Consider the following 26890-nt stretch of genomic DNA (forward strand, 5'->3'; position numbering starts at 1 on the left):
TGCATTAATCATTCTTGTGATTTTGTTTATAGCGTGAGAACACGCAATTCTAGAAAAGTGGATATTTTTGAATCGTACATCGCAAATAATGGCTATAACTAAAGGCTAATCTTTTCTATAGTATCAAATCGTTTCAAAAACTGCTTCGTTAATTCTTGTTTAAAATGGATACCTATATCTGTATTCGGGTTTGAACTATTAAATTTGTTTTTTATGGTATTTACAATAGATATAATTTTACTTGCAGTGAGAAATTTCGCCACATATAATTTGTGTCGCATCTTCGAATGCTTTTAATAATTCGCCGAATTCTTTTGCTGTCTGCAATTCCAAAGCATTTAGCATCGGTGGTGCTGACGGTGATTGTAATAAAATCTGACTGATTTTATCAGCCAATTCAATAAATCGATCAAGCATTTTCTTTGTTGAATTCCATCGTGTATCTACGTTCTGGATCAGTTTGAGAGCTGATTGTTTCCGTAATTCATCTGCAGTCGGCACTGAATGTTTGAAATATATTACGATTGTTTTGATTTTTTTGCACAATGAATTCACAATAGCATCATTTTTGGTAATATTTCCCGGTACTAAATTTAGTGTATGAGAATGTGTATGAGAAACATGACAAATATTTTTCAGCGCTAAATGCATCCGTGATCGCTTTTTTCATATTAACTGCGTTATCAGCGACTATATTTTTCTTAAATTAATAAATTGATAAAGAATTAAGCTCTGTTATGTATTAAACAACACGATACACGAGAAAAGAGCGATTAAGAGCCATCGCGAATGGTAGTGCGTAAAATTTTATTAAAGATTAATTATTCACGAAAATTAGAACGTGCACAAGGCATATGCATATATTTTACTTGGTGCATTTACCATTTAAGATATAGATTCTTATTTTTGAGAATTCTATAAAAACCCCTTTTTACTCCCCTGAAGAGATGTAGACGAGAAAAATATCGGGGCGAAGTCGCTGAATCGGGAATCGAGTCTTTCGCTTGCCGGGCGACTGCTCTTACCATTGAGCTATTCAGCCCCACACCAATACTTCTCTCGTCCATTTGTTGAAATAATGAGAACGCGGTTAGCTCCGCGTAAAATTTCTCGTCTACATCTCTTCAGGGGAGTAAAGAGGGGTTTTTATAAAATTCTCAAAAATGAGAATCTATATATTGGTAAATGCACCAAGTAAAATATATGTATATGGCTTGTGCACGTTTTAATTTTCGCGAATAATTAACTTGTAATAAAATTTTACGCACTATCATTCGCGATGGCTCTTAATCGCTCTTTTCTCGTGTATCGTATATTTTCTTTATTTATCCGCCAGTTTGTGATAATCTGCAATTTTCAATATTTTCGGCTGTGTGTTTCTCTGTCAATTGGGTCACACTGATTGTGACAGATTTATGCTGTTCGTTACATAGATAATGAGCGGATACGCCCAAAAAGCTTATGGTGTTCAGCTGGTCCGTCCATATATCTGTTGTGAGCGATAAATACCGAATTTTTGAAAGACGAGTTTTTATCATATCTGATAAAAATTCGAATTTTTCTTCGATAAGAGTCGTTATTACTGTTTTACAAGGGATTTTGTACAATGGTAAGACAGTTCGCATAAATGTTCGAAAGCCTTCTTTTTCCACTGTACAATATAGCAAATTGTTCTTAGCAATTATGTAGAGGAGTTTATTAGTAATATCAGAAGCCTTCGATCCTCCGTTTAGAATAGAAATAAAAATTCATAATTAAAATCGTTATGCCCGATCAAACTACGATTAGAATTGAGATTGAAATGAAATATTGCCAATCAAAATAAATAAAACTAATTTAAGTTTAGTGAACTTTATTCTGATTTGTGAAATGTATATATCTTCAGCAAATCCCACCAATAAAAATATACATACCTTTAAATGATTTCTGTTTCTGAAAAGCTATGTCAATCCTAGATTGCTTCGTCTTTAATAGATTTAATGGTCTTTGGAATTGACACACAGGAAGATACTGATACCTCTGAATGTATTGACGTGCTCGATAATATCGAAAAAGTAGGAGATAGAAGTTGCTCTACGAAATCGAATTTGTCGTCCGTTTCAGTATGTTCTTGAGACTATCAATATAACAAAGAAACAATGTATTGTAAAATATTGTAAAATATTGTAAAATAATATTGTAAAATATTATTTAATTTCATAATCACAAGACATCGAACAAATTATATAAAATTTCAATTTAATTAATGAATGTAATAATACATCTAGTTCTACTATTAGAGAAGGAATTGATCTGATTCAACACATCATTGTATATATGTAAAAATTTGAATCATCTTTTATATAAATATTATTACTGTAATTTTTCTTCTTTTTGATGTTGTTGCTGCTTGTACTTCATCTTCAGAAGCGATATTGTCCTTCTTAAGCTGCATGTCAAGAATGTCAGGATGTGAAAGTGTAAGATGTGTGTGTGTGTGTGAATGCGCAAATTCGTTGTATTTCCCGCAGTTTTCACAATCTGGTGGCAAATTTTACATTTCCCGCCTTCAGCAGATTTTATGAAGAATTTCCAATGGCTGCTTTTGGGAGGCACTATGAAATATAAAATTGAACAATTTGAAATTCAAATTCATTTTTTTAATAATAGAATAATAAACATATTATTAATGAAGGATCAATGTTGAACGGATAACAATATTTAAAGAAAAGAAGAAAGGTACTGTTATGGAATGTTAACAAGGACGAAGTTTTAGATTAGGTGCTGGACGATAGCTCTTTTTCTCTATTTTCCAGTTATATACTTAATTATTTATGAGTTTATTTCATTTTTATGTAAGACCCATGCACGTCTGTGAAATTAATAAAAACATATTATTAATATAAACAAACGAAAAGCATACAGGAATAATGAAAACTCATGCACGAATAAAAATATAAAATCACAGCAAAAACAACATTAATTTTCATGCTTATTGTATTCACTCAATTTGTACTCTAGTATGTGGATTGAATCTGAATAATTTTTTAAGCAAAAATGAGTTTTATATATATATATATATATATATATATATATATATATATATATATACACACGGTGGGCCATTTTAATCGATGCACCTGAATATCTCCGTTGGTAAGCCGAATACAAAAAAATTGTTCAGACAAAAGTTGTATGGTTTCAAGGGGGACATAAGATGGTACCATTGGTTTGACCTTGAAGAGTTATTTGAAGGTCACATGAAAGTCACCTTCAATTTCTAAAATGGAACCTACATTTTCTCTTTACATATTCTTGTAGCTTATCTCGAGAGCTTTCCAAAACACTATAATTAAGTACCTTTTCGTTAAGTACTTTTTAAGTTATAAGGCTTGAAATCATTTCTTAATTTTACATAAATCATAAAATATCTAATAAAATATTCATTTTTCGATTCGATCTTATATTATTACTTTTATGTACAAAATAATGAGAGGAATCAATTGGTGTAAAGAAAACATACAGTTGTTTTTAAGAAAAAATATGTAATTGTTAATTGCAAATTACATATTTTTTCTTAGAAACAACTATGTGTTTTCTTTACACCAATTGATTCCTCTCATTATTTTGTACATAAAAGTATTAAGGGGACCTTGAAATATCACAAAAAATAGAAGTTTTAAAAAAAATTGTTTCAAACAAAAGTTATAGGGTGTAAAAAGGTCTATTTACTGACATGTGTTTGACCTTGGAAGGTGTCGCCAAGGTTACGACAAGGCAACCTTGAATTTTTGAAATGGAACCCTCCACTTTTTATTGTATATGCAACATTCCGTATGCTGTAGCGATGTAATGACACGTTTCCAACCCCAAGTTTATTTGCAAAAGATGATTCTTATGGTGCCCCCGAGAATCTCTAAAAATTTGTCGGTTAAATTTTCCCTGTATATTTTACTTGTTTATTGTTAAGAGAGAGAGAGAGAGAGAGAGAGAGAGAGAGAGAGAGAGAGAGAGAGAGAGAGAGAGAGAGAGAGAGAGAGAGAGGTGATCATCTTGAATCACGCTAACTCTAAAAAAAATCTTTACAAAGATAAGAAAAAATATGCCAAGTACACAAAAAATATTTTACCTTGTATGTAACAAAATGTTTAATAAAAAAAAGTCCTTAAAAGTAAGCTACAGTAATTTTCACTAAAAGAATCATTTAAAAAAAATAAAACCTCAAAAAATAATTTTCCTAAAAGAATACGAAAAAAAATAAAATGTCGAAACTAAATATCAATAATTAATCAAATACGTAAAAGCAATTCGTGCGCAATTTGTAAATTTGAAATAATATTTGTCATGAAATCAATCTTACATTGTAGAAATATTATACATAAATTCTAAGAAATTAAAACGCATTTTATTTTTATTCAAAGAAATTTGATTTGTAAAATATTTAGAAAATATTTAGAATCGACACTAAATGAAAATTAGGATTTGTTTAATTTCTAAAATATTTTTATATGATGCATATAATTAAAAAACGTTTTACATAAGTTTTAAATCGTACAGTCTTCAAATTAAGTTATAAAAACTTGGCATACCCGACTCGAGATCAAACACAGAAACATTTAATTACATAAAGGTTAAGATTTAAAAATTTTATTGGGTATATATTTATTTGTAATGTAAATGATCCGGATACGCCAAGTTTTCATCTTACTTCAATTTGAAGACTGCGATTTAAAATTTGCATGAAACATTTTTTTTTAATTATATAGATTATATAAAAAATGTTTTAGGCATTAAAGGAATCCTAATCACCATTTAATGTTGATTCTAAATATTTTAAAAATCAAGGTTCTCTAAATAAAAATAAAATGCGTTTTAATTTGTTAGAACTTATGTATAATATTTCTACAATAAGATTGATTTCATGATAAATATTATTTCAAATTATTTACAAATTGCTCACGAATTGCTTTTAAGTACTTGGTTAATTGTAATTATTGATATTATTGGAGTAACACGTATGAGAAGCTTAACGTAACGGAAACATAATACAAATAATTTGTATTAAAGCAACAGATATTATACAATACGCTTATATCGAATGATAATAACGTGACGATTGAACGACCGCTCACATAGAAAGTTTCCATTATATTGGACGCGAGAGCCAGCAAAAATGAAACTCTTAATACATCTCGTCTCCTTCAAACGATCAAAACACAATGTATGTATAGACGTGCGGATTGTCAGGTTGAAAATATTCTATTTCTAACACGCCCTTTCAAGCCGCATATTGCGCATACATCACACTCCCATACCGAAACTAAATCCTTTTAGGCACTTCTCATGGCCAGCCCCAACCAATAGTTTCGTTAATTTGTCCGCCACCATGTCCTCTGTGGGCACATGTTCTAATTTTCGCTAATTTTTCAGCACTTATTGATTCGCGGACAAAATGTAACTTAATGTGCTTCGTGCATGAAAAATGGGGTCATTAGTCAAGCACCGAGCTTCATGATTATCTATATAAATTTCAGTACACTTACAAAGTCCAAGCTCGTGCAACAAACTGCGTAAATATAAAGCTTCCTTGGCAGCTTTCGCCAAACTGATGTACTCTGCTTCCGTCGAGGATAAGGTCACAGTCCCTTGTTTCTGCGTTTTCCAGGTAATCGCTGCCCCACTGAATAGAAATATGTATCCCGTATACGAACGACGGTCTAAGGATAAATCCACCTCAGGTTGGCATCGGCATATCCAAACAACAGATCATTAGTCCTTGAGTACACTAGACCTATCTCAGTTGTTCCGGCGAGATATCTCAGGACACTCTTCGCGGCAATCCAATGACATTTACGCGGTTTACTCGTGAATTGTGTTAACCTTGACATAATGTTAGCGATGTCTGGACGCGAAGCCATGGACAAATACATAAGGGCACCAATCAGTTCGCGATACGGATAATTCATTAACTCTCCAGAATTACTCGCATCATCAAACTGCACATTCACTTCCAAAGGAGTCACAACTGTACAATTCTTCATACCATATTGCTCAAGCAGCTCTAGAATGTATCCTGTTTGAGAAAGCTCAATTTTTCTCTCACCTTGATCTATTTGCAGACTAGAGACGTGCAAATCTGCTCTCACTCCTGCCCCCATTCCATCTAATAGAGCATCGGGACTCGGGATTCACTCGTTCCCGAGCCTCTATTCTCGATAACAGCGCTCCCGATAATCTAACTCTCGAGAATCCAGTCTCGCTGTCGGGAACGAGCGGAAGTGAGAGCAGATTTGCACGCCTCTAGTGCAGACTAAGACAATATTTTCCTCGACCAATATCTTTGATTTCAAAGTCTTCGAGTAGTCTTTAGATCCATGATGTACTTTGTCTCTTACGATGTCAGTAATATGTCATCAACATATATTAATATTAGTAGCACTCTATCATCACCTGCATCATCATAAAACATGGCTCATTCTTTGCTGCCTTCAATCCCAAGCTTACTAACTTCTCACGCAATCTCGAATACCACTGACGATCAGCTTGTTTTAAACTATACAGGACCTTCTTTAACCTGCATAAATTGTCATCATTGAGCAGATTCTCCAGCATCTTCTTGTCTTTGATTCCAACTTCTGAGGTTAAACCTTACTTGCTAAGAATTTTCTCTAACATCTCATTCAGCATTTGAGGCACTTTCATGTATATCTCATCTTCGAGTACGTCATTTAAATATGCTGTCACAATATCGAACTGCCAAATCTTGAATTCATATCTCATTGCGAGAGCCAACAATAGTCTCAACATATCCTGTCGCGCTACAGGAGCATACGTTTGATGGTAGTTGATACCATACTTCTGGCTATATCTTTCTATAATTAACTTAGCCTTGCATCTTCATCACTTCACCATCAGAATTGTGCTTATTAGTCAGCATCAAACGACATCTAACGACGTTACTGCTCTTGTTGTCCTTCATAATTTCCCACGTGTCGTTCTTCATCAAGCTTATCATCTTGCACTCAATGACATCTTTTCATTCCTCGCACATTTCACTATTCAAGGCATTTATCATGTTGACCTCAGCAATACCAGCAAAAACATCGTCTTCAAGATCAGTCTCATATTGATTACCAGGAGCTTCATTATCATTTACTGTTGCGGGCGCTGAGTGAAACAATTTCCTTGGTCGCCTTCTGCTTCCCGTACGTAACAAACGTGCTCTAACTAGTACCTCTTCTTCAGGATCCACCCTAATTTTTGAGATAACCTGACGGTTCATTCGATCAACTCCGATTTCCTTTGACGGTGAAAACTCAGCAAACCTTGGAGTATTTTTTTCCATCTCTCTAGCCTTCTGGGTTGACGTGAGCAACTCGTCAATCTCACTTGTATCGTGCGAAACCTTTCGAGTTTCTTCAACAAATTTGACGTTACATTAACGAGCATCTACGATTTGTCGGGAACTCGATATTCATATGTGAAAACCTCTCTTCTCTCTTAGATATTCTACAAATATACCTTCCACTGATCTTTGCGCGAGCTTGTCTTTGCTGGGATTCTTATCCAGTACAAGCACCTTTGTTCCCCAAACATCTTCAGATAATTAACCTTCACTTTTTCTCCAGTCCATTTCTCGAATGGGATGCCACCATTAAGACTACATCGTTGGGAATGTGGCACGCTGTGGCAACAGCTTCTGATCAAAATGATGCACTCAATTCTGACTGTAACAACAAACACCGGGCCATATCTAGCAGTGTACGATTCATCCGCTCAGCAACTCCATTCTGTTTAGAAGTGTGAAGAATCGTCAGTCGTCGTCCCTTGATCAGCCAGATATTTGTCAAACTCGGCATTACAGTATTCACAATCATTGTCGGACTGCAGGCATTTTACTTTCATGCCAGTTTGTTTCTTAACCCGCTTCTGGTATATCTTAAGCGTCTCAAAAACGCTACTCTTCTGCCTTAAGAAATATACTTCGCATCATCTCGTGCTATCATCGATAAACATAACAAAATACTTAGCACGTCCTAAGGATTCGGTTCTAAATGGACCAACTATGTCGGTGTGCACAATCTTCAGTGTCTCTGTACATGGCACCCGATCTCTTGCGAAAGGTAACGCAGTCATTTTACCCTTCAAGCAAACTTCACAACGTAATAACTTCTCAGCATCTGAGGTATCAACAGAAGGCATCGCTCCGCTTCGGATTAGCTTCAATAAGTCCTTGCCGTTTAAATGACCCAACCTTTCGTGCCACTTCAACAGTTCGAAGCACTCAGGTTGCACAACCGCGCATTCGGCGTTCTCTCGGACATAATATAAATCGCTCCTACGATCTATGATCACGAATTCCCTCGCTCATCGCGCACATTCGCATCATCTCGATGAAACGTCACCTGACCTTTATTAGTGATTTTTGCCACCGAAATCAAATTTATGCGCAAGTCAGACACAATACAAAGTGTCACGAAACTCAATCAGTCGAAGATCACTGTCGCTTGCCACTGATATATGAACAATATCTTTGCCTTTAATTTTGGCCGACTCTTTACTCGTCAGATTTAGTTTAGATTTAGAGAATTCACTCAGAGATAAAAACTGCTTTTCATCGCTACACAGGTGTGCGGCACAACTACTGTGTAATAATAGCCACGTCTTACTTGAGGTCTCTGCGGCACAATACACGTTGTTGACATTAGTCACTGTATGACTCACTACACATGACTCATCAACACTGTTCGCTCACGGCCTCGAATTCTTCTCTTCGAGTTTCTTTTCCGGGCATACATTTGCCTTGTGTCCTACAACACCGCACTAGAAACATTTTATTTCCTTGATCTTGGGCGAACTACATCCCTTTCTTTTTTTGGAACAATTTTGGCGCGAATTTCCACCGCTTCCAACGGTCATGACTGTAACGACGTTCCTAAGCGTTTGCTTACAAGCTTCACTCTCTTCGATGATTTTCACTTTCAGCACCTCAGCATTGGGTAACTCATCTCGACTCTCTATGGCACATCGAAAATTTTCATACGAAGAAGGAAGACTGTATAGCAGCAAAGTGGCTAGAGGATCATCATTTATCTGTACATTCATATTCTCAAGCTTGTCCATAGCATCAAAGAACTTTACTATATGCTCTTTAATGTCACCGCCATCTTCAAGTTTTTGAAACATCAATTGTTTCAATAATGTCGCTTTTCTTGCCGGACCTTTTGACGCATATATCGACTCCAATTTGAATCAGACATCCCGTGATGTCTCACATCCTTGAACTTACTTAAGTTCTGAAGATTGAATCGACAGGATCAAATCTGCCTTGGCCTTCTTATCCTGTTTCAACAATGCGTCTCTCGTTGAATTGTCGGCAGCTGGTATTGTACACGATACGTTTACATATTACTATAGGTCATTCTTCGTGAGAAGGGCTTCCACCTGCATACTTCATGTGTCGTAGTTATCCTTCGACAGCAACTCGAAGCGCAAGGAATCCGACACATTTGTAGCAACACATTCCATCTCGAACGAACTTTCCAGACCCCTGCACACTTTTCCGTTCCGACTCGAAATACACTTAAACTTAACTCACGCGTAAATCATTATTGCAGCTCTGAGCATATTGGGCCCATAATCTATTGGAGTAACACGTGTGAAAAGCTTAACGTTACGGAAACGTAACACAAGTAATTTTTATTAAAGCAACAGATATTATACAATACACTTATATCGAACGATAATAACGTGATGAGTGAACGACCGCTCATATCGAAGGTTTCCGTTATACTAGACGCAAGAGCCAGCAAAAACAAAACTCTTAATACAGATCGTCTCTTTCGAACGATCGGAACACAGTATGTACACATACAGACGTGCGGATTGACGCCGCATTTCACTGCGTTAAAAAGCAGCATTAGGTGTGAGGTCTGGATAGTTCAGTGGTCCAGAGCAGTTGCCCGGAAAGCGAAAGAGTTCAATTCTCGATCCAGCTACTTGCGTCTCACATATTTTTCTAGTCTGCGAATATTGTTTTCTAGCAATTATTCGTTAGGCTGAAAAATGTGTGAATGCTCTCTCCATATGATATAAGTCAATGCTATTGCCATGAATGGATTCTGTCGCTCGTTGATCAAATGGGCGTAAAGACGTCCGACCTCGTTCTACATACATCCCTATCTTTCTCTAGAGATTGAAAATATTCTATTTCCAACAAATATCATATTTAGTTTTGACATTTTATTTTGTAGTATCTTTCCAGGAAAATTTAGGAAAATTTAGGAAAATTAAGAAAATTTTGTTTGAGGTTTTATTTTTTTAGGAAAATGATTTTGTTCAGGATTCGCCCTGAATTTCGAACGAAAATATCACCCCCGTAATACTGGCGCCATCCGTGCGCGCCAAAGCGAACTTACGAATATAATTCGTACGGTGTTTTTTCGAAATCAGCCAGGATCCGCGTGATCGCGGAAGAATACACGGTCCTAGCCAATTAGGCAATCGGAAAATCACGCGATTTGACGTGCCTGAACAGGATAGGCTCAAATCAGATCATACGATGCGCAATCGAGCCTTTATTATCCGGGAGAAAGGCTCTCTCCCGCTGAATCACTGCTGAATCCTCCCGAGTCATTAGAGAGTCTTTGTCTAGCTCTTATCAGAGTCATTACGGAATAATTGCGAGAGTCATGGACAGTTATAGCGAATTCTTATCAAAGCCATTGTCGGATTATCGAGCGGCGAGAACCGAGATTTTGCAAGCGCGTTTGAAACAGTGGAACGTGCAAATCACGATTATATTTAATAGACGAATTTTTGTATCAGATATCGCGACGGATCATTGGACAATTCATTTAAAGATAATCGATTCCGTTCAACACGTAAACGATTTGAGCGCGAGTGCCAAGATTCGTCAGAGCGCCTCCACTCTGAGCGAAAGGTGGAGCCTCCTTCTCATTGAGCCTCCGCTCATTCGTGTGCTCGTGAACTATCGTTGTCCCACTCGCTCTCACGCGAACCGTGAATAGTGCGGTCTCGCTCGCTCTTACAGACAGCCGTTAGAGCGCTGTCTCTCTCAGTTTCGTACGTGCACCCGTGAATAGTGCGGTCTCGCTCGCTCTCACAGACAGCCCGATAGAGCGCTGTCTCTCTCTATCTCGCGTGTGCAGCCGTGGAAAGTGCGGTCTCGCTCGCTCTCACAGACAACCGTTAGAGCGTTGTCTCTCTCAGTTTCGTGCGTGCACCCGTGAATAGTGCGGTCTTGCTCGATCTCGCGGACGGCTGAAAGAGCGCCGTCTCGCTCGCTCTCACAGACAGCCCGATAGAGCGTTGTCTCTCTCAGTTTCGTGCGTGCACCCGTGAATAGTGCAGTCTCGCTCGACCGGCCGATAGAGCGCCGTTTCGCTCGCTCTCGCAGACAGCTGATGGAATGCTGTCTCTTTCAATCTAGTGCGTGCAACTGTGAATCGTGCGGTCTCGCTCACTCTCGCGGACGGCCGATAGAGCGCTGTCTCACTCGCTCTCACGCGTAACAACTGATAATGCGTTGTATCATTGTATTAAGGGAACAATTGTATAGTGCGATTTCGCCACACCGAGTACGAATCTTGACGTGCTCGAATAGCGTCGCACACGCATCGAAAGCTCACAAATCTTGTACATATCGTGTATTTCTATGCAATAAACTTATCGCCACTCTTATGTGGATGTCACTGTGGTACAATCAAAGTAATAACGTTATTTCATCCCGTCACTCATCCAGTGCGAAATCACGTGATTTTCAAACTCGCGATACCCTCTCAGGTGTCCCGGCAAAGCAAAATCACATCTCACAGGTGCGATCCCGAACAGATTTTTTGAATGAAAATTAGTACTGTTAATTGCAAATTACATATTTTTTTTAGAAACAACTATGTATTTTCTTTACACCAGTTGATTCACTATGTGTTTTCTTTACACCAGTTCCTCTCATTATTTTGTACATAAAAATATTAAGATAAGATAATCGAAAAATGAATATTTTACAAGATATTTTATAGTTTATGTAAAATTAAGAAATGATTTCAAACCTCATAACTCGAAAAGTACTTCATGGAAAAATAATTTATTATTGTGTTTTGGAAAACTCTCGAGATAAGCTACAAGAATATGCAATGAAAAATAGGGGGTCCCATTTTAAAAAATGCATTTCCGGTCTAAATCGTCTGTTTCCGGCCGGAACCAGAAGTTGAAAATATCAGCATTCGATAGAGCGCACCCGATTTATAAAGAAAATGTTTTTATTTTTTTGAAATAACCACTTCTCTAGTTTTTAAATGGGTGGTACGAGTGGTCTGAAACACCCTGTATATGTATATACAGCGTGTCCCACCTAGAAGTGGCCATCCTCTTTCATCTTTTAAACTAAAAGAGATAGACCATAACAAATATATATGAAATTAAATGATTTGAACTAAACTTTATTGTGAGTATAGTGATTGATTATAAAATTTATCTGTATTGAAAAACGGAGAGAAATACATAATTTTTTTATAATAATGTAGATATTTTGATATAATAAAAGTTGTAGCGCTGTTTGAAACAAATATAACGATGTATGATTTAATGTAAATATTTACATATCATACGAGATTTTCCGACTTGAAATATTGCGGGCAACGTCCATCATTTCATTTTAGGCACTGCGATATAGCTAACTTTTGACTCCTGCATTAGAGGTTGATGTATGTCATGTTATCATCTAATAAAAAATGTGTAATTTGCAATGCACTTTTTATTATAAACAATCATACGTTTTCTTTGCACCAATAGTTTTGTCTCATTATCTGTGCATAAAAGTATTAGGGTAAGATTACCGAAAACTAAATATTTTACGAGATATTTTGCATTTTATATCGAAGTACTGCAAACTTTGAAGCCTTATAACTCAAAAAGTACTTAATGAAAAAACATTTGTCTGTAGTGTTTTGGAAAGCTCTCGAGATAAGCTACAAGAATATGTAATGAAAAATAGTGGGTTCAATTTAAGAAATTGAAGGTGACTTTTATGTGACCTTCAAATGACTTTCCAAGGTCAAACCAATGCTATCATCTTATGTCCCCCTTCACACCCTACAATTTTTGTTTGGAACATTTCTTTCTGAAGAATGCTGTTTTCGAGATATTCGAGTGTATTGATTAAAATGACTCACCCTGCATATATATATATATATATATATATATATATATATATACAGGAGTTATTTTGAATCACCCTGTATATATATATATGTATATATATATATACAGGGTGACCCATTTTAACTTAGGCAGCCAAATAACTCGAAAAATAAGCACACTACGAAAAAATGGTTAGAATCAAAATTTCGTCATTTCGAGAGGGACGTACAATGACGTTAAAATCAGCCCCCCCACCCCTCCTCCTGGGCGGTGAGGGGGGGTAAGTTTGAAATCTTAAATGGGAACCCCTATTTTTTATTGCATATTCCTGTAGCTTATCTCGAGAGCTTTCCAAAACACTATAATTAAGTACCTTTTTATTAAGTACTTTTTGAGTTATAAGGCTTGAAATAATTTCTTAATTTTACATAAACCATAAAATATCTAGTAAATCATTCATTTTTCGATTATCTCACCTTCATACTTTTATGTACAAAACAATGAGAGGAATCAATTGGTGTAAAGAAAACACATAGTTGTTTCTAAAAAAAAATATGTAATTTGCAATTAACAATTCCATATTTTTTCTTAAAAACAACTGTATGTTTTCTTTACACCAATTGATTCCTCTCATTATTTTGTACATAAAAGTATGAAGGTAAGATAATCGAAAAATGAATGGTTTACTAGATATTTTATGGTTTATGTAAAATTAAGAAATTATTTCAAGCCTTATAACTCAAAAAGTACTTAATAAAAAGGTACTTAATTATAGTGTTTTGGAAAGCTCTCGAGATAAGCTACAGGAATATGCAATAAAAAATAGGGGTTCCCATTTAAGATTTCAAACTTGCCCCCCTCACCGCCCAGGAGGAGGGGTGGGGGGGCTGATTTTAACGTCATTGTACGTCCCTCTCGAAATGACGAAATTTTGATTCTAACCATTTTTTCGTAGTGTGCTTATTTTTCGAGTTATTTGGCTGCCTAAGTTAAAATGGGTCACCCTGTATGTATATATATACAGGGTGTCCGTCAATTTTCGACCTTAATGAAATAAAGAAGTAGATTGGCTAGAATTAAAAAGGAATGACCTGTATTGTTTTGGGATTGTCGCAATAATTAACGAAATATTAAATAAAAAAGATCGGCCAATCTGCGTGAGTAAAAGCGCGCGGCGACGAGAGTCGTCCCACCGTAATCCGATATTACGAGCGCGGCGAAGCGGTGGGTGGGTCGCTCTCCGAGACATGATGGTGGTTTGCGATATATCGCAATACCGCGCCGAAAAATGACCCGTCTCACCTTTTCGTGGCGAGAAAATGATGCGCTATCATTTCCACACCACCTTGCGGTAGATAGCATGGTGCGCTTTTTTTATAGTGGTTTCCCCCTATTCTATAGGCCTATTCCACTCTCAATTTAAAAATTATTCAAAATGCCATTTACTATACGCTGAATATTTCGTAAATGTAAAAAATTAATGGACAGTACCTTTACAAAAATTGATTCGGTTGAAAATCCCTCGATAAAATGTATTGCACACGTTGATAATGTGATACGATGATAAAATTCTTCAAGAATCCTTTCTTCATCTCGTACACGAAGACGCACTGCTGGACCGGTTATTCCAATATTATGCACGACACTCAATTTCACATAATTATTGCACAACACGTAAAATTGTACGGCCACTTGGTTTTCGTGCACGCCCGAGAAATGATTCCATGTAAATTGCGGCCGCACGATAAGTATTTTCTCCCGCTAGTCCGTATGCCACAATCATATCCGTATATTCCTGCAGAGTACACTTCATTTTCTCTGTTAATTTACTACGCAAACACAAGATTTTTATTAAAACGTCTTAGCTCTCGCACGCTGTTACCAGACTGCGTACGCCAGCAGCACGCAACTACAGCTGACAGCTGAGCGGACATGTGAGTGTAAGCGTACGTGTGAGTTCGACGCCTGCGCACTATGATTACACTCACATGTCCGCTCAGTTGTAGTTGCGTGCTGCTGGCGTACGCAGTCTGGCAACAACGTGCGAGAGCTAAGACGCTTAGTAAAAATCTTATGTTCGCGCAGTTAATTACCAGTGAAAATGGAGTATACTTCGCAGGAATATACGGACATGATTGTGGCATACGGGCTAGCGGGAAAAAATACTCATCGCGCGGTCGCAATTTACGCGGAACGATTTCCCGGGCGTGCACAAAAACCAAGTGGACGTACAATTTTACGTGTTGTGCAGCAATTACGTGAAACTGGGTGCATAATGTCGGGATAACCGGTGCAGGAATGCGTCTTCATGTACGAGATGAAGAAAGGATTCTTGAAGAATTTTATCATCGTATCACATTATCAACGTGTGCAATACATTTTATCGAGGGATTTTCAACCACGAATCAATTTTTGTAAAGGTACTGTCCATTAATTTTTTACATTTACGAAATATTCAGCGTATAATAAATGGCATTTTGAATAATTTTTAAATTGAGAGTGGAATAGGCCTATGGGGGAAACCACTATAAAAAAAGTGCACCATGCTATCTACCGCAAGGTGGTGTGGAAATGATAGCGCATCATTTTCTCGCCACGAAAAGGGAGGAGGGGTCATTTTTCGGCGCGGTATTGCGATATATCGCAAACCATCATCATGTCTCGGAGAGCGACCCGCCCACCGCTTCGCCGCGCTCGTAGTACCGGATTACGGTGGGACGACTCTCGTCGCCGCGCGCTTTTACTCACGCAGATTAGTCGATCTTTTTTATTTAATATTTCGTTAATTATTGCGACAACCCCAAAACAATACACGTCATTCCTTCCCCATACAGCACATAAACATTGAATAAACATCTCAGAAACATTGCAATACAATTTTGCAATGTTGCATCAACGTTATAAAATATAGATTCAACGTTGAAAATAAATTACAGAAACGTCTAATGTCCGCTGAATTGCAATGTCTTGTAAATGTAGCAATTCAATATTCAAAAAAACATTTATTTAATATTGATTTAATGTTGATTTAATATTGGTTTAATATTGATTTAATATTGATAAATATTGACTTAATGGTTGCTTAGTAGTTGTAAAACATTTTTTTACAACTGTTAAAAGTTTTCTGTGTTGAGATTAGATTTTTTTAAGTCTAAAAAATTAATCCAATCTCAATTTAAGAAAACTTTTAATAGTTGTAAATAAAATGTTCTACTAAACACATCTATACATATATATTATGCGATTTCATAATAAATAACTTCATAATAAAATGTTAAATTTGTATAAAGATGTTTTATTTAAAAAATATTATATATATATATATATATATATATATATATATTACTCTCCATTATTAATTAATTATTATAATAAAAAGTTACATACATATATGATAGTTGATAATTATAAAAGATTATTATGAGTTATGTGATGATGACGAGGTCGCTTTATCTATGTTTTCTTCAATATATCGACATTTTCTAAAAACACATTACATTAATGAATTGTATAATTATACATTATGTACACATTTTATTTATATATAAAAAAAATTATGTACATACTTTCTCTCGCGACGAGCTTTGGCTTGTACTAGCCATTTTGCGATGATTTGGGCAATCTCCGTCTCAGTCGTATCTTTATAATGAACGCGGACAGTTTCTATTGTAGTTCCATAAAATTAGTAACATATTAATACCAATATGACATGCTGACACATAATCAAGGAGAAGTTAAGTCTTAAAAATCTGTAATAATATAACACTTACTAAGTATGATTTTATACAAAATCAAATCTTGAAAAGCCTTTTTCCTTTTTGCTCCAGCCATGCTGTACATTTCAGCCAAGGGATTAGTTATCAACTTTTTCAATAAATTAATCGTGCAAGAATGCACATCGAAACCTCCCAAGCCTTTTAATGTATATACCTATGATATAAAATAAATAATTTAAAAAATACATATTGATAAATATTAATTTAACAGTGATTTAGCAGAACATTTTTTTACAACTGTTGAAAGTTTTCTGTGTTGAGATTAGATTTATCTAGGTCTAAAAAAATAATCCAATCTCAATTCAGAAAATTTCCAACAGTTGTAAAAACGTTCTGCTAAATGCACTTATTTTATGATTTTATAAATAACATGTACACTTTATAAAATATTAAATTTGTATATATATATAAAGATATTCTATTTAAAATATATAACTTTCTAAATATTCAAAATGTTCTTTGCATCGCGAGCAAATATAATAACAATATTTAAATATTTAAATATTTAAAAATACAAATTTAAATATTTAAAAACAATATTTAAAAATATTTAAAGGTAAGAAATAACATACCATGCTTTCAAAAAATTCTTTGTTCTTCAATTTTGTTTCTAAAATATCCAATGCCAATTCATTATGCAAAGGTAATCCTATTTCTTCATCTTGAAGAATATCATCTTCATGTCTGTCAAGGCTGAAACGACATTGCTCTTCGTGAATCTCCAGTCTCTTGTCCACCATTTTTACTTGATGAATAATAATGTTCAGTTTGCGAAGTATTTCTGTTTGAAAATCTGCATAATAAATTTTAAATCCTTTATATGAACACATAGGAACGACCAATCGGCGCGATAATATATATATTTTATTTTGAGCATTGTAATGCATATTTTATATAATATTAAAATACATGCCGATTTTGAGCATTGTAATGCATATTTTACATAATATTAAAATATTAAAATTTCTTGAGAAATATATTATTTGCAAAAGTATTTAAAATGATATGAATAAACAATTCTCTATTCTGTGCTTTATCCAAACATTCAAAAAGTACACAAATGGAAATAACTTAATGATTATAATGAATAATAAAAAATAATTATTTTGCAGATTCACTCTTTTCATTCAATAATTTGTTCGCCTAAAATTTTGTAAAAAATGTTTATTTTGTTTTAACTATACTTAACTATGACTAAATATTTACCTGTTTTACATGATGATGTAGATTGTTTTCCCGTACATGAAATATCAGATTGCACGCTACTGGAAGATTCCTTCGTACTATATTTATTAAAATTATATAATGATGAATTATTATCAGTATTGCTTGTTTGATTGTGAAATATCTTTTTTTTCTTTTCTGGTAGCGTCTGTGTCTGTTTTACAATTGATAATGTGGGCAAAGGCGGAATTTTACTGGGTTTTTTTTTACAGATTTCTTGAGTTGTACGTGATTTCTCTTCAGAATCTTCCTTTTCAGTAGCTTCATTTTCAAAATCTTCCTCCTCAGAACTAGAAGTGAATCTTCTTTTTGCCCGATTACGTCTACACATTTTTTTGTCAATATCATCTTTCCCAGACTCAATATCAGAAATTTGTTCAGCCAATTTCAGTTTTCGCATGCCGTTTGTATATGTATCTGAAATAATATAGTATTTAATAAAATATATATTGTTAATATCGAACTGAGAAAGATGTTTTGTGAGAAATAGGATAGAAAAAAATTAATTTCTCTGGTGGAAAATTTCTCTGTCTTTTCAGACGTTCGGATTAGCTCACAAAGTCAAAATTTAAGTGAAACATCGACCAAAGAAATAAAAATTTGCGAATTAGAAAATTATAAAGTCTATATAACATACATTTAACGCATCGTTACAATACAGATATGTATAAAGACCAGTACAAATTCGTTTTCTTGAAACATCAATTTTGGTGACATTTTTCCACCAGTGTCATGGAGGAAGGGTAAATATAAAGATAAAAATATTGTAAAAATAACATAAACATCATTATACACAAAAACATAAAAAGGACATTTACTAAAAATTTAAACTGTAAATTGAAAGAAATATAATACCTGCTGTACCAAAAATTCGTAATATATCATATGATGACCATTTGTCATTGTCCGGATATTCTTCATTAAAAATAGCTTGATTTATTTTTTCTTGTTTTTTGTAATATGGCCAATAACATTTTTTATTATCGCTAAATATCCAAGACGTGGGAATAAGTTGGATTCCATCTTCGAACTCCACTATCGAAAATCTTCCCATGTTCCAATGTATGAATGAAAAAAGGCACTATTTAATAAAAATCATAAATATAATTAAATATATTATTGCAAGTAATATAGTATATAAGAATTCGAGGTATTTATATGTATATTATAGATGCTAAAGGAAAATAAGAAATATAGAAATATGTATATATTTATTTACCAAATAATTTATAATTATATAATATATATCATTTATATAAGTAATTATATAATATATATAATTTATATAAGTATTTATATAAGTTATTCGATAAATAATTAAATTATTTATTTAAACAATTATCCATTTCATTTAAAAAAATTATCAATAGTAAAGATCTTCAGATTTGAATTGCGAATTTGAGTACTTTTACTTTTAATTGACGTGATTGGTTCAGCTGACAGTTATTGCTTCTGCAATTGCAATTTAGTTGTTCAAAACAATTATTTGTCCAAGAACTTCGTAATGCTTGTCTATACTTAGTGGCCATGAAATCTGCACAAACAATTAATATTATTGTTGGATAAAGTTACGAGATAAATTATAGGTGTTAATCAGCGATTATATTTAATAAAAGAATATACAGTAAAAGAATATTTACACACAGAGCTTTTTTTCATGCTCTCAGCATGCACATTGCTCATGCACTCTCTCTCAACTCTACATTATTACTTTTAATATCAATAATATATTTACCTGAGTATATAACAAGTTAATATAAATAAAAGGAAAGAACCAACAAAGAAAAACAAAAAGGTAGAAATATATACATGCAACATTTAAAATTAATATAAGTATTTAGATTTAATAACGTAAATGTAACATACTTAATTTCAAATATCTCACTGGAACAATTTTAACTTTACATTTTTTAATTATATAATAAATATCTTCACACTATGTAAAAATGATATAAATACCAATTATATTTACATTCTTGAAAATACCTTGCATGCAAACGAACAAGCAAGTACATACGTGTTAAGATTATATTTTTATTATGTCAGGCAGTATGTGCGGAAAAATAATTAATTTATTCTTGTAGCGCATTAGCCATAATTTCCCTGCTATTTCTGATATAGGATATACACATAATGTTTCATCTTTCATCACGATTGTGATATGAAGCGTACTCGATAATAATGGAGACGAATACACGTTTCCTATCGGTATTAACTTGGTTCCAATTATGTAAATTCTATTATCACAGCTTTCTATAATATTATAAATTACTATTGCTGTACCATCCTTTAAAATGCAGGTATTGTTTCTTTTATCTTTACAATTTATCGCATACAAATTGTTAAAACATCGTTTATATTGTATTTTTACTTCAATTTCTTCACAAAGTGGTCCATCAAAATGTACATCCTTAAGTGAAAATTTATCTTTTTGCAAAGGCCATTTAAGTGTTCTTTTATAATCTGCACGTATTATTTCTTCATGTCTTCGTGCTAACTGCTCAAGAGGCTTCTCATTTTTTCTTAAATGCCTCTTTATAGTTGACATATAATTTTCGAAGCGAAATGCACTAAACATATCTAAAGAACCAAACTTCTCAACGTCTGTACATATGTGCAAGATATTATGTATATTATAAGTAACATATTCTTTACCATAAATAATAGAAAACGATATAACAAAATGTTCTAATAAGTTCTGTGCATAATCCAAATATTCTGTAACCAAACTAGGATTAACAAGAATTGTAATAGCAACATGTAACGTAAGAAAGTGAACGTACATATTTTTTGGTAAATAATCTTTTAATACTATTGGTCCAGTATATAATAAAAATTGTCTATATTCAGTTGCTTTCCATTGTAGAGCATGTTTAAGACCTCGTGGTTTTCGAACAAAGTCATTTGGACACCTTTTTTGAGACAATTGTAATATTTTTGATATTTTTGCAATTATACGTAAGCCTAATCGTACATTATTAGGACCTTTTAACCAAAGCCACAATAACTTTTTCATAATTCCTAGACAAATTAAATGCATATAATCCAATGGTGTATTTGTTATTAATCCAAAATTGGGAATTTCATTTAAAATAGACTTTCCAATTTGGTGGTCTTTGTATTCCTCATTTGCAAATTTGTCGTCAGTTCTTAGAGCATTTTGTAATGTTCCTGGAAAGCAAACTTTTGATTCGATCCATTCACCTTGAATAGTGCATTTCCGACAAGAATTATAACCAGTATGTTGTTTAACTGATAAAACATATGCTGCAGCAGGAGCGTCACAAATTAAAGCAGAGATACAAACTTTAACTTGCACATTGTTATATAAAAAACCGTCTCGGTTTAATTCGATAGCTTCATCAACAAATGGTCGTAAAAATTCTTCAGCATGTGTTGGTTTATTTTTTCCGCAAAAACATCCAACAATGTAAACTTGTTTCGAAATGTTATCTGAGCATAAAATTGGCCAAAAAATTGAGCCTTCAATATTTTTTGATAATGGCAATCCATCAATATTAATTAAAAGACAAACAGTTTCATTATTTGTAATCTTTTCGCGATTATTTAACAATTCTTCGACTGCTCTCTTCAAGCCGAAATGATAATAATGACCTCCACTTATAGGCACAATATTTGTCCATCTAGGCGTATGTAACAAGTTTCTGCTATCTTTTGGAAAATTACAACTCGTATACTTATTTAAAATTAATAATAGTGCATTGATAGCATTATGGGGAATCCTAAATTTAACAGCCCATTTTTGGATGTCATGTTTAAATTCATCTTCATTGTCTACATTTCTTTCATATATTTTTGTAGACAAAGAAATATCCAAGTTATTTGAACTGTCTTTGCTATTGTAACTTGTATTGTCACTATTGCTATCATTATTCTTGGTAAGTACTATGTTATCGTCACATTGAATTGATTCATTCAACACTTTTTCTGAATGAATATTATCTCTCTGCATTATTTTCCTACATATAAATAAATATACACACAATAAATACAAATAAAACTAAAAAAATTATATTAACAGTTAGGAAAAATAATCTGGCCATTAATAATATATTAATTTACATTAACTTGATAATATATAGTAACTTTATAATATAATAAATAATAATTGTTCATTAATAAAAGCAGTGTTACAAAAAATTGTAGTTTATGTTTACTACAAAATATTTCAAATATAAAATGAACCTAATCTAATGATACATGTTATGTTAATGATATATGTTATTAAAACAAGGTTGACATAATTTGTAGGCATAACCTATAGTGTGTTTTATTTACACATAATTAAAAAAATTAAAAGTTATATAACTTTCTTACTTTAAAATGTTCGATTATACATTTTATAAACACGTAAAATTACACGTAAAATTAAATTGTGAACTTAAATATATTTCAGATTGTAAATAATATTTTATTTAATATTATTAAAAAATAAGTTAATAAATTATAATTGTAAATAAGTTAATAAATTATAAAAAAATAAAATGAATTAGTCGTTGAAGCAAAAGAACTAGAAAGTAACCTTTATAATGATACACAATTAATATACATGATGGGCTATATATTAATATTATAAACTCTTTTCTCATTATTATAAATAGTGATGATCTATTGTATTAAATAGGGATGACTTTTGTTTGCGGATCTTTTAGAATTTATTGAAATTTTTTTATGTTATATGGGGATGACTCTGTATTTTATATTCTAGTATATTTTAATATTTATAATGTAAAATATCTTGTAAAATATTTATTTTTAGATATTACAAAACGTATATATTTTCCAAACAACTAATTAAATATTTTCTTGATATTAATGGATTTATTTCATTTTTTTGTTTATGAATATTTCGAACAGTCATGTTTAATATAGTTCAAAAATGAATATGTTACTAGATATTTGATATTAAGTGTCAAAATATATCAATAAATAAAATATTAAAAAATCTGAACTAATAAAGTATAATTTCATATATCATTTTTCTGCAGAATGTTAAAAACTGCTTGTTTAAATAATATATTCAAAAATATATTTTCTTTAAATATATTTTGAGAATATAGCTTAAAAGTTTGTGTCTCATTCTGTATATCATAGCATATATGTAATACATACTGTACAGTTACGTCTTTTTCAATATGTACATCATTTTGTGTATCAGGCCACTGAGAGCATCCTGGTATATTTGGTGATAATAACATGCAATCAAATTGAGTTTCTTTAGCAATTAAACGTCTCAAGTGTCGTTCCGAATATTTTTGGAACGTATTTTTCCATGGAATGGACATTGTATGTACTTCTTTTCTATTTAGAAATAAGCGAAAATTTTACAAAACAAATAAAAACTATTATAAATAACATTTAAAGAAGCACGTCCATAATCGCATTATTCCTATGAACATCTCCAACACAAGCATATGTATAAAATAATATCACATACATAAAATATATAACACATAATAAGCATAACCTTAAAATCGATTAATCATGTATATTGTTATTTTGATATTTTATTCCACAAAAGAGATCAAAAATCAAGAACATAAAATATGTAAACATAAAATATAAATACCTGTTTTTAATTTTATTCGCAGTGGGCAGGGTTATAACCTCGACTTTGTTACACCGGTTGCTTTTCAATAATACACTTCGAATCAGTGCTTGCACTGCAAACTGGAAATATTCACTGATTGAGACAACGTATCGCACTGTTGGTTTATCTGATGATTGCACTGTGTATCAATATAAACGTCTTTTTCTCACTATTACTGTTAATTTCATTGATGCGCACTAGCGAGCGAGCATGTGCTATGCAGAGAAGCCAGATTCCGGCCTTTCGATAGCATGCGATAGCATAGAGGGCATAATAGAAAGAGACAAAACATGATTCTTTCTCGCTCTTTTCTCACCGAGAAGAGCGAGAGAGAATCATGTTTTATCTCTTTTTATTATCCCCTCCATGTTACCGCATGCTACCAAAAGGCCGGAATCTGGCATCTCTGGTGCTATGGCTATGTGCCTGAAATTCTTTGTTATAGCGGCAAAAAGACTAATAACGTGCCTGCGCCAAATGAATTATTTTATTGGGGGCAGACTCGAAAAGCTTTTAGACCCAGTTCCACAACTTGCTTTAACCGGAGTTTATACAATTTTATTATGTATAAAATTATATATTATATAACAGAAATATGTATTAATATGTGTGTGTGTGTGTGTGTGTGTGTGTGTGTGTGTGTGTGTAATTAATATAAATTATTAATATAAATTTTAAATTATATATAAATATAAATAAATAAATAAATAAATAAATACATATATATATATATGTATATATATATGTATATATATATATATATATATATATATACTATATACACATATATTCATTTATATATAAAATTATTTTGAATAATCAAATAAAATAAAAAAAAATAAATAATAAGAATAATATAATAAATATTTGAATATTGTTTCAACGTTGTAACAATATAAAGAATCAATGTAGAAAAATCAACATAGATTCAGTGTTGTGAAAATATTCATACTTCAATATTCAACATTGCAACGTTTCAGCAACGTTATTTCAACTTTCTGTGCTGTATGGGTTCTTAATTCGAGCCAATCTACTTCTTTATTTCATTAAGGTCGAAAATTGACGGACACCCTATATATATATATATATATATATATATATATATATATATATATACATATATATACATATATATATATATATATATATATATATATATACAGGGTGATTCAAAATAACCCCTGTGTCCGTGAAATGACACATTGTTGAGTCAATTCTAAGACAATTTTTCCTTTTGCAAAATTTCGTCCGAAGCTTAGTTTTCGAATTATTAAAGAAAGTAGTTAACGCATGACGGGTCGGATACAAGAGGCAGGCAAGGGTGACGCAATTCACCATCAGACGCGGGCGCTTACGCGGGGCGCCTGCTGCGATCAGCTGGTCGCTATACATATACAGATACACATGCGAACACATACATTCTCTCTCTGTCTGCTGTCTGTCTGTCTCTCTCTTTCTTTCTTTCATTCGCTCACTCACCTGTAATTTTTTTTTTTACGAGAGAGGGAAAAATGCATTTTATACATACCCACCGGTCGATCCAGTGAGTTATGTGGGACTCGAGTACGAAGTCGAATTACCAACTCGGTACTCCCTACTCACTAAAAACCCCTCTCTTTTCACGAATTTTCTTTGACACACTGTCCTTCCCGAGATCCGTTTTCACATAACGTCAAAAAATAGTTATTATTACCTTGTTCGATGACTTCTGATGTATTGCTGTAATTGCTTCAAGGAGAAATAAATTTTCCGATAGATCGTACGTTCTCAAATTTAACGTAGATATCACATTGCACAAGTGTAGTAAATATACTATATACTATATACTTATATTGCCTCTCTTTAAAGAAGAAAATTAAGTTTATTCAATATTTTTTGCTCATATGTCTAAAATTTAAATATTTCACCTATTTTTCATCCATTTCTTAATTTTTTATTTCAGATAACACATGATGTCTCAAAAAAATAATACCAAAAGAAATAATACTAATATAATGGAAAGGATGGAAAGGAAGCGTTCAAAAGAGTTTATGTCCTCGTCTAGTTTTTCCGGTATGTCACAGTTAAACAATAGCAGTGAGGAAACATTGGAAGCCTTTGTATATAAATCTCATAGATCTGATAATTTAGAAAAGTGAGTATTAATTTTATATATATATATATATATATATATATATATATATACACACACACACACACGCACGCACACATACACACACGTGCATATACAGGGTCTTCAAAAAGTGTCGGAACGCTAAAATATTTGGAAAACGATCAACTATAATGAAAAAGGTAATTATGCAGTATAGGGGAGCCACCTCCGATTTCAATGATTTTTATATATGTTATCAAGGTCATCACCCTGAGTAATGTTCTGAAGGTTTTAGTCGGCGGTTGCTGTTTTTTAAAAAGTTATTAACGAAAAAAGTTATTAACGAAAAATTATTAAATCATATTATTCCAATAGTCACGGGGGAGTGTGGGGTGTAAGGGCAACGTGCTGCTGCGCGGCGCATTTTGTTCATAAAAATAAAAGTATTATATTTCCATGAAAGCACTGTAAAAAATATAATACTACCGCAAGCCACGGATTATTATTCATTTGTTCCATTGGATAACTCATTTTCTTCAGAAAATGTTAAAATTATTCGACCGTCTGCTATATAGTTATATGATGAACTGAGTATTTGATCGCTAATATACTTGATGTATTTGATCAAAGAAACCATAACAAAACAATCTTCTATTCTAAATGTGCAAGGTGTCCGAAAGCGATAATTCGTTCGTTCACATATATGTACGATATTTTATAATTGATATATATATATATATATATATATATATATATATTAATATAGCAGAAACTGTGCTACAATTTATGCAAAATATGTAATATAGTAATTCTAGAAGGATTTTGTTGGTTAAAAAGTTATTAATGGAAAAGTTTAAAAAATGAAATGAATGATTATTTATTATTAAACAAGCAAAGTACAAATTTTAAATATATAATAATTGACACAAAGTACGGATGAGAAAGTTTAGTTTTTAGCAGGGAGTACTATTAATAAAATTCTTTTCCTCTACATTTTCATATATAGGATATTTATTTGCCATTATTTCGAAAAAAGCATCTAATCGT

The 26890-nt window shown here is 32.8% G+C and overlaps 2 protein-coding genes across 4 annotated transcripts in view; one reads left to right on the plus strand and one right to left on the minus strand.

Moving 5' to 3' along the window:
- Nucleotides 1-1919: 1919 nt before the first annotated feature.
- LOC112637709 lies at nucleotides 1920-23950 on the minus strand. Its single transcript, XM_025407940.1, has 10 exons — nucleotides 23731-23950; nucleotides 19553-19674; nucleotides 18996-19221; nucleotides 18123-18557; nucleotides 17489-17709; nucleotides 16911-17070; nucleotides 16707-16803; nucleotides 16528-16622; nucleotides 2357-2594; nucleotides 1920-2116 (listed from the first exon to the last, which is right to left on the minus strand). Exons 2-8 carry the CDS (start codon nucleotides 19667-19669, stop codon nucleotides 16559-16561), a joined length of 1320 nt encoding a protein of 439 aa, XP_025263725.1. The 5' UTR covers nucleotides 19670-19674; nucleotides 23731-23950; the 3' UTR covers nucleotides 1920-2116; nucleotides 2357-2594; nucleotides 16528-16558.
- A 1749-nt stretch (nucleotides 23951-25699) lies between these two features.
- The window catches only part of LOC105253091 (tubulin polyglutamylase TTLL5), a 134589-nt gene continuing 133398 nt past the window's right edge, over nucleotides 25700-26890 (plus strand). For all 3 annotated transcript variants that reach the window (XM_025407941.1, XM_025407942.1, XM_025407943.1), the window contains exon 1: nucleotides 25700-25885. In XM_025407941.1, the coding sequence (XP_025263726.1) occupies nucleotides 25701-25885 (185 nt within the window). In that variant the 5' untranslated portion in view covers nucleotide 25700. The remainder of the gene's footprint in view (nucleotides 25886-26890) is intronic.

The sequence above is a fragment of the Camponotus floridanus genome, unplaced genomic scaffold (assembly GCF_003227725.1).
Source record: "Camponotus floridanus strain SB8 unplaced genomic scaffold, Cflo_v7.5 scaffold197, whole genome shotgun sequence".
NCBI classification, from domain to species: Eukaryota; Metazoa; Arthropoda; class Insecta; order Hymenoptera; family Formicidae; genus Camponotus; species Camponotus floridanus.

Bases quoted from the DNA above. Each gene is read 5' to 3' on its own strand.
- LOC112637709 (XM_025407940.1), bottom strand. From the start codon at position 19,669: ATGGCCACTAAGTATAGACAAGCATTACGAAGTTCTTGGACAAATAAT. The intron at 17,710-18,122 runs GTAAATATTTAG...TTTATTATGCAG, and splicing joins TACATCATCATGTAAAACAG to ATTTTCAAACAGAAATACTT. The intron at 16,623-16,706 runs GTATGTACATAA...ATGTGTTTTTAG, and splicing joins AAAGCTCGTCGCGAGAGAAA to AAAATGTCGATATATTGAAG.